This window comes from Oncorhynchus keta, chromosome 21 (assembly GCF_023373465.1).
Source record: "Oncorhynchus keta strain PuntledgeMale-10-30-2019 chromosome 21, Oket_V2, whole genome shotgun sequence".
Classification (NCBI taxonomy): Eukaryota; Metazoa; Chordata; class Actinopteri; order Salmoniformes; family Salmonidae; genus Oncorhynchus; species Oncorhynchus keta.
Genome location: NC_068441.1, coordinates 32,459,722 through 32,469,292, shown reverse-complemented (window position 1 = coordinate 32,469,292; position 9,571 = coordinate 32,459,722). Strand labels below are relative to the sequence as shown.

The 9,571-nt window shown below is 42.0% G+C and overlaps 1 protein-coding gene across 1 annotated transcript in view; it reads left to right on the top strand.

Moving 5' to 3' along the window:
* Positions 1–7,521, top strand: part of LOC118399897 (synaptoporin-like) — a 10,498-nt gene extending 2,977 nt beyond the window's left edge. Inside the window, exons 2-5 of the mRNA XM_052474600.1 lie at positions 968–1,092; positions 2,358–2,556; positions 4,706–4,897; positions 5,555–7,521. Coding sequence (XP_052330560.1) covers positions 968–1,092; positions 2,358–2,556; positions 4,706–4,897; positions 5,555–5,935 — 897 coding nt within the window. The 3' untranslated portion in view covers positions 5,936–7,521. The remainder of the gene's footprint in view (positions 1–967; positions 1,093–2,357; positions 2,557–4,705; positions 4,898–5,554) is intronic.
* Positions 7,522–9,571: the final 2,050 nt, after the last annotated feature.

Sequence of the window (9,571 nt, the reverse complement as noted above, 5' to 3'; positions counted from 1 at the left end):
GAACGGCACCTCAGTACCTCCAGGCTCCGATCAGGCCCTACACCCAAACAAGGGCACTGCGTTCATCCACCTCTGGCCTGCTCGCCTCCCTACCACTGAGGAAGTACAGTTCCCGCTGAGCCCAGTCAAAACTGTTCGCTGCTCTGGCCCCCCAATGGTGGAACAAACTCCCTCACGACGCCAGGACAGCGGAGTCAATCACCACCTTCCGGAGACACCTGAAACCCCACCTCTTTAAGGAATACCTAGGATAGGATAAGTAATCCTTCTCACCCCCCTTTAAGATTTAGATGCACTATTGTAAAGTGACTGTTCTACTGGATGTCATAAGGTGAATGCACCAATTTGTAAGTCGCTCTGGATAAGAGCTTCTGCTAAATGACTTAAATGTAAATGTAAATGTCTAATTGCCTACCACTTTTTCCATGTAGTTTCCACTCACATGACCTCTTCCTAAATATTTGGTCAAATGATTAATTTTGTGTATGGTTTCCCTGAAACAAGGCTGGCTCAACTTACCCTTTTGGCTCAATTTACTATACTCTCCACTACTGGCAAGAGCCGTTTGTTTTTGATTTTAGGATCCATCAACAGTCCCATGCTCATTCCACCATATATCCACACCATATATCCACACCATATATCCACACCAGATATCATATATTATACACATGATAACGTTCCCAAAGGGAGCATCTGTCAGGGTGTTGATATAGACGCTGCTTTGGGGCTCATTAGGTCCAGCTGTTGCTCTAGCAGTTTTGTAAAGGACCAGACACGAAAGGAGTGACCAGGTGCAACTATTAACTGCATTCCAAAGGCACCCTATTCCCTGTGTAGTGCACTACTTTTTACTTTTGGTGAAAATTAGCTAGCCAACTAAATAGGGAATAGGGTATCATTTGGAACACAGTCGATGTCTAGCATGCTCAATGAGTAGGAGTTTAATAATATATTTATTTTCCAGATCTTTGCCGTCTGTGCATTTGCAACATGTGGAGGGTACTCTGGTCACCTGCGGGTTAGAGTGGAATGTCTGGACAAGAGCCAGAGCAACCTTAGCATCACAGTAAACTTTGCCTATCCCTTCAGGTAATACATGCTGTTATTTGCAAAAATGTGCAACCTGGAGCAAAAGGATCATGTCATTGTCACATGTCACATACATGGGTATATCACGTTGAGAGACAAGTAACATTATCCAGATAAACACTCCACAACACTTCACTAAGTAACTCTGTATTGTAATCTACTGTGCATGTGGGGATATAGCCTTGGTGAGACAATGACATTGTTGTCCATCTGTAAATGTGTTTTGACAGATAGGGTGGAGGTGTGGAGGCAGAGTTTGATTTTCCATCTATAACAAAACATGTTATGATTGAAAGATGATGGAATATGGAGCTGTAGCTGTCAGAAAGACAATTGTGTCGGAGTCTGTGTCTGATCCCCAGAAATCATTCATTTGCTTCCACAATCAGTATCTCACATGTATCTACTTGCTCCCCTTGAGGACCTTAAACCTTTCAGCTCAGGTTTAGAGTAATGTGAAAAGACTCTTGATGATCAGGGGAGAGATTCATAATTGAGACGCCTGAGCATCATACAGTGATTCTAAGGAATACATATACCTCTCTCTCTCTCTCTCTCTCTCTCTCTCTCTCTCTCTCTCTCTCTCTCTCTCTCCCTCTCTCTCGTCTCTCGTCTCTCGTCTCTCGTCTCTCGTCTCTCGTCTCTCGTCTCTGTCTCTCTGAAGATTGCAGGTTCATTCAGATAAGTGGGAGGAACTTATTTCACTCACTTTAACAATCGCTACCTTTAAAGCCTGTCAGATTCCATTCGTAATGGAAGGGTTCCTTACTAAGACAGACTTTTGTTCTTTAAAATAGATTTATTTTTTATTTATTTTTTTATAAAGCAAGAAGCAGCAGGGTCTATCTTTACTTTCTGTAAATGATTGTGTGTTCAAACACTCTGCTCATACCTTACTTTTACCTGGACATACCCTAACATTATGCAGGACTTTGTTATTTTATAGGTCAGATGGCATAACTGCAGGTCTCTCTTGTAAACACAATTTGATCTCAATGACTAACCTGTATAATTAAAGGTCAAATTAAATAAATGGAAACAGGTTAGGATTCTAACACATTGAGCATTGGTGAGAGGCATTTTACTGACAACATAGCTACAGCAAGACATCTGTCTTCATGTTGCTGTTTTTACCATGATAATGACTTGCATGATGATGGTCATGACATTCTCCACCTCATTCTCACCCACCTGTGATCAGAGCTTCACTCTTCTCAATGAAAGGCTCTAACTGTGACCATGTCCTTGTTCCTGTCATCTGATAGGTTACAGCAGGTCCATTTCCAGCCCACGCTGTGTGAGAGGAACAGACAGGAGAGCATCTTCCTAGTCGGAGACTATTCCTCCTCAGCTCAGTTTTTTGTGACCGTGGCTGTCTTTGCCTTCTTCTACTCCCTGATGGCCACCGTAGTGTACATCTACTACCAGAACAAGTATCGCGAGGGTAACAGAGGACCGTTGGTGGTGAGTTGATTTGTATAATGTATGTATCTATTAATTGAGATACATTGAATTAAATCATTTACAAGGCAGCAGTAGCTTAACATATAGAGAAATGTGTTTCACAAGATTATTACCTGAAAGGTGTGGTATATTGTGGCATTTTATCAATTGCAGTTAGCTTTACGTTGTTGTTACTCCTGCTAATGACATACCCAAATCTAACTGCCTGTAGCTCAGGACCTGAAGCAAGGATATGCATATTCTTGATATTGTCACGTGTGCTCTCTCACTGGCCTCTTGGTCACTAGGCTGCTCGTTATGGTGCACACCTGTCACCAGCGTTATGCGCATCTGTGCATAATGACACTCACCTGGACTCCATCACCTCCTTGATTACCTGCCCTTTATATGTAACTCCCTTTGGTTTCTTCCCCGGTCGTCATTGTTTATGTATCATATTGGTGCGCTCTTCATGTTTCTTGTTTTGTTTGTTTATTTATCAAATGTATTCACTCCCTGAACTTGCTTCCCGACTCTCATTGTACATCGTTACAGAATGACAACTCAACAAAGGGAAGCATCAGGGAGTGTTTTTTTGTGTGTGTTGGAGGTGATGTCGGGTCCAGGTGTTGGAGCCGGAGCTACCTGGGAGGCCTCCGCGGGTTTGTAGGCTCCAATGCCTCAGCTGGGTGAACAGGTTCCCGTGTCTGAACCGAGGCAACCAGGGAGGTTTCAGCCGGCTCATCAGGCTCTCACTCCTCAGCCGGTTCGTCAGGTTTCTGCGCCTCAGCAGCGGTAACCAGTCAGCCCCTGATCCCCCGGGATTGTCATCTTGGTTGGCCTGCGACTGGAGCCGCGCATTGGGGAGGGGATACTGTCCCGTGTGCTCCCTCTCCAGCCTCTAGGTCACCAGGCTGCTCGTTATGGCGCACGCCTGTCACCATTATATTGTGGCATTTTATCAATTGCATTTAGCTTTACGTTGTTGTTACTCCTGCTAATGACATACCCAAATCTAACTGCCTGTAGCTCAGGACCTGAAGCAAGGATATGCATATTCGTGATACTGTCACGTATGCTCCCTCGCTGGCTTCTTGGTCACCAGGCTGCTCGTTATGGCGCATGCCTGTCACCAGCGTTATGCGCATCTGTGCATAATGACACTCACCTGGACTTCATCACCTCCTTGATTACCTGCCCTTTATATGTCACTCCCTTTGGTTTCTTCCCCGGTCATCATTGTTTCTGTTTCTGTATTATGTTGGTGCGCTGTTCGTGTTTCTTGTTGTGTTCATTTATTTTATGTATTTATTCATTCCCTTATTCCCTTAACTTGCTTCCCGACGATCAGCGTACATTGTTACATATACCATTTGAAAGGAAACACTTTGAAGTTTGTGAAAAAACATTATTATTATTATTTTATTTTTTTAAATCACCTTTTCACCAGGTAGGCTAGTTGAGAACAAGTTCTCATTTGCAACTGCAACCTGGCCAAGATAAAGCGTAGCAATTAGACACATACAACAACACAGAGTTACACATGTAATAAACAAAACATACAGTCAATATTACAGTAATGTGAAATGAATGTAGGAGAATATAACACATTAGATCTGGTAAAAGATAATACAAAGAAAAACCATGCATTTTTTGTACCATCGTCTTTAAAATGCAAAAGAAAGGCAATAATGTATTATTCCAGCCCAGGCACAATTTCGATTTTGGCCACTAGATGGAAGCAGTGTATGTACAACGTTTTAGACTGATCCAATGAGCCATTGCATTGCTGTTCAAAGGTTTGTATGAAGTCTGCCCAAATGTGCCTAATTGGTTTATTAAAAGCTTTTCAAGTTCATAACTGTGCAATCTACTCAAACAATAGCATGGTATTATTTCACTGTACTAGCTACTGTAATTTTAACAGTGCAGTTAAATTAACACTAATTTAATATTTCTGTCAATACCAGATTTGGTAAATTTTCTTGTTTACTTACAACCTCACACTAAATGCATTAGCCAACGTTAGCAACCCTCCGTAGGGGGACCCACCAATCCTGTAGAGGTTAAACCTCATTTATAACATCACCCTATCATGTTTTTCATACCTCAACTCTCACGATCGAATTGAACCTGATAATAACCTTCTCCATTTCTCCCTGCTAAACAGGACTTTGTAGTGACCGTGCTGTTCGCCTTCATGTGGTTGGTGAGTTCCTGTGCTTGGGCCAAATCTCTGTCTGATGTAAAGTCAGCCACTGATCCCAACCAGGTCCTCCTGCTAATCTCTGCCTGCAGATACCCGGCCAACCGGTGTTCAGCTTCCCACCACCCAGTCTGGTCTGAGCTCAACACGTCTGTGGTGAGTCATTGGTGACATCCATAATGGCACCCTATTTTCCATAAAGTGCACTACCTTTGACCAGACCACTATGGGCCCTAGTCAAAAGTAGTGCACTATATAGGGAATATGGTGCAATTTGGGACATAACCCTTAAGCATGAAACACAAATGCTGATCAATGTCAGCTCCATTGTCTTCAGACAGGTGGTGTTAACTCCTACGCAATGTTCGTCCTTCAAACGATTGTTGACGATGATGTTTGAAATTATGTGCACAGCAACAAATTGCTTAGCAACCATTTGTTTTATGTCAATAACATTATCTGATTCTGAATCTGACAGTTTGATGTTTAGATCCAAACTCTAAATGCATTTTTTGTCATGAATCTTGTTCTAGAGGCAGCTCTCTAGAGTGGTCACTAGCTGGCACAGCCATAAAGTCATCAAATCTGAATTTAAACCTAACCCTAACCTTAAAATCACTACTAACCCTAATGCCCAACCCTAACCTTAAATTAAGACCAAAAAGCTCATTTTTGTTTTCATACATTTTTACAATATACACAATTTTGACTTTGCAGCTGGCCTATCTAAGGCGAAATCTGTCTCAGTTTTGACTCTAGGACAAGAAACGTCAACATGCACTCTAAATATCCTTGTTCTGTACTTATATACAGGTTTTTGGTTTTGTAAACTTTATCCTCTGGACCGGCAACATCTGGTTTGTCTTCAAAGAGACAGGCTGGTACAAGACTGGCCAGAGGTACCCAATGAGAAGCGCCTCTGGGAGACGGGCCAATGGGATGAGCCAACGGCTCTACAGCCAAAGCAGTTTCGACCAATCAGGGGACAGCTTCTATCAACATCCATACAGGCAGGCTAGTTTTGATCAATCACGGGAGAGCTTTGGCCAGCAGCACTACAGCCAAGGTAGCTTCAACCAATCAATAGGGAGCTTCCGCTTGCCACAGACCCGTCTAGGACAGCCAATCATCATTAGTCAGGGAGATGTCACCTCTAAAGGGCTTAATCCCATGATATTTGTCAATGATATTTAGATCACATTTCATATATATTTTCCCCTCATCTACTTACCCTCACAAACTTAACTAGATCTGAAAATACTTGCATATTGATACCTGACCATAAGCAGGGTTGGGTATGTGACTGTCTAAGTGAAATACGTTGCAGTTACTAGTTATCTGTCTTAAAATTTTAATCAGTAACATTACTTTTGGATTGCCCAAATTCAGTAACGTAATCTGATTACCTTCAGTTACTTTTGGATTACTCTGCCATTAAGAGGCATTTGAAGAAAACAAAAAGGATCCATCAAATGCATTTGGTGTGTCGTCATAGGGGTCTCTGACTTGTGGTCAGACTCGCTCAGGTGGAACAAACTTAATTGAATGTCATTGAGAAACAGAAAGGTGTCTGTCACGAATATTACCGAAGGTGACTCCCCTTCTTATTCGGGTGGCGCTCGGCGGTCGTCGTCGCCGGTCTACTAGCTATCACCGATCCGTTGTTCTGTGTTCCTTTAGTTCTGTCTAATTGGTAGCACCTGTTTCTTGTTTGGTTGTTAGGGTAGGGTTATATATAGTTTGTTCAGCCCGCTTCTGTTTCGTGCGGGCTTGTTCGTCTGTTCTTTGTTTGAGTGTATTTTGTTTGTATTTTGGGTTTCACGCTGTCCGTTTATATTTCTGTTCATTTGTTTTCCTACTTTTGTTCATGTTATTTATCCAGGACATTAAAGCGTGTTTTTTCCCACATCTTTTGCTCTCTGCGCCTGACTCCACACCTCCTCACTCATCTGCCGTAACAGTGTCATAATGTATTTTCTTCTCAAACATCCTTTCTGAATTTAAAAGTAGCCTAAAGCAAAAAGTAATCATCTATTTTTTCAACAGTATCTCGAACCTGATTACAATATTTTTGCTGGTAACATAACTGATTGCAGTTACAGTTTTTTGTGATCAGATTACATGTAGCTGATTACATTTGACCATGAGGTATAGGTCACCACTCCCATGTAGATTTCCAGATATGAAGTTTGCGAGGGCACGTGGATGAACGTGATATCTACAGGGGTGGACTGTAAGAGAGAAAGATGACAAGAAGAAGGCATACTGAAGGGGAAGGAAGGATTTAGCAAGTGAGTTTTTAAGAGGACATCGGAGTAGACTGAAAAAATGTATCAGAAATGGAAATAAAGTGAGAAAAGACTGTGAATAGTGTGAATGTGAGTGGTTTGGCTCCTCTCACATTCATGTACATTATTGTACAACCTTGAGCAAGGTACTTAACCCTAGTTCCTCTGGATAAGAGTGTCTGTAAAATGATTGATATTTTTAATGACAAATTGTTTCATGCTTCAGTAAGTTTGTGCTGTTGAATTGAAAACTGTGAACCGCCTGTTATATATATATACTCTAATTATACCTCATCTGATGTTCAAATGGTTGCAGTGAGTTTGATTGGTGGTGGCTGTGCTCTGCTGATAGTGTCATGCAGTGATGTTCTACAGTGAGTCGTTCCACATATTTTGTATACGTGTTGTAATTTCTCAATGGTTTTAAAGTGATGGTGATATTTCACGGGGATCTAAATAATACAGACATTTGAAGATGCATAAATAAAGCCTTACATTTGCATTGTCCAAGTGGTGTGCCTCTGTGCGAATACTGTATGTTCTTAAAATGGAAGCCTTTTGAAACTAAAGTTAAACCAGTCTGCCTGTCTCTATATAGCAACCACAGGACCGTGTATCAACACATCCATGCCCAGAGAAAGAGCAGCAGGTCCAATAAGGTGGACACTTAGATCTGACATTCCAAAGACATCAACACTTACTGCTCAACTGTAACTCTGTGCATTGAATACAGTTTATATCACACAGGTGAAAGGTGCTCTGATATTCTGCTAAGTACTGTCACAGTGATCAGATCAGATCCACCTGAGAGCTGTTACCATGGTGATGCAGATATGGTAGGTGAGAGTTGGTTTCCTCTCCTGCTCCAGAGGGAGTTGAGGTACCGTACTAGCCCCCCTAATCTGTAACAAGACAAATAAGATTCAGCAATGCCTCTTTTCCATGGCAGACTCATGTGGGCAATTTGGGATGGAACAGGGGAAGGAGAGAGAGAGAAAGCGAGAAATAGAAAGAGAGAGAGCATATGAACAGAGATATAAGTAACAGAAAAAGGAGAGGGGGAAGATGGCAGAAAAAAACATTGATAAGAAAAATAATGTGTGTGAGTAAGTGTGAATGTCTAGTTTGTTTTGAGCAGAATGCTAACGGCACCTGCCCGCTCCCCTAGATAACATTCATGCTTAACCGATTTAGTCTGTGGCTAGTCAAGTGTGTAGAAAGGCTGACTGTCACGGATAGCTATGGGTGGTGGGTGTGTAGTCAGGCGCAGAGAGCAATGCTTCCAATGCATATGTTTATTAAGCTGGGTCTAGCCAACAACCAGGCAAAATAAACAGGTATGTCACCAAAACCAGGGAAAATAACAGACAGCAAAATACGTATAAGAAAAACAATTTCACTACTGACAGTGAGAATAAGCCCACACAAAAGCAGGCGGGCCTAGAAGTTTAAATAGGCCATAATTAATAACAAATAAGTAACAGGTGAAAACAATCAAGACAAAACTAACAGAAAAGAAAAGGAATCGGTGGCAGCAAGTAGACCGGCCGCCAGAACAGGGAGAGGATCCACCTTCGGTGGAAGTCGTGACACTGTCAGAGTAATGGCTCAAACAGGCACAGACACAAGGGCCCATGGGGCCTACCTCACTGGCTCAGGGACTCTATTCTAATCCTTTGAATGCAGGTATTAATGGCATCCAAGCCTGGTCACATCACAAAACATGGATTATCTTCCATGCTAATACATGAGAGCATCTTGGCTGAGTGTTCTAGGTTTGTTCTGTTCACTTACAGTAGCTAATGTGCTGCAGCTGGTGCTGCAATATCATATCTCTGCAATATCAGTGATAAAATGTTCTTCAAAAGACATAAAGATGATGACATGACAAAAACTACATTTTTATTCCAGATGAAGTGCTAATGGTGGAATTTAGCACAAAAAAAAATAAGCTTTTCATCAGTTCTGTCCCCATAATTTAGACCAATTGGGAAACACGCTTTTATATATTTTTAGCATAATTCAATTCAGCAGGCTCCAAAGGAGCAAGCTAATGGAATGAGGAATACAACTAAGACAACACCATGATAAAATGCCAAACGCGGATGAATAGCTGGCATGTAAAAGACATGAGAAGAGACAACAGAAGAAAGGAGAAGAGAGAGGATGGACGGACATTGCCCAAGGAAAGCATGTTTAATAATGAGGCACAAGGGGTGTAATTAAGTTTCTGTGGGTTGCATGGCCCTCTTCTGTGTGTGAGCAGCCATTAAACACAGAGTAGAGAGAGGCAGTGTTTCTCTGGATGAGTCCCAATGGCACCCTATTCCCTATATTGTGCACTACTTTTGACCACGGCCGTATAGGAAATAGAGTACCATTTGGGATGTATCCTCTGTGTGTTTGGCCAACCCTCCAGAGATGCTAAACGTTAGCAGCAAGTGTCCAGGACACAGAAAGACAGAAGGATGGAAATTGCAGTGGAGGTACAGTATAAGAATTAAGATCAGGTTATCAGCTGGAAATCAAGGGTTACATTGAG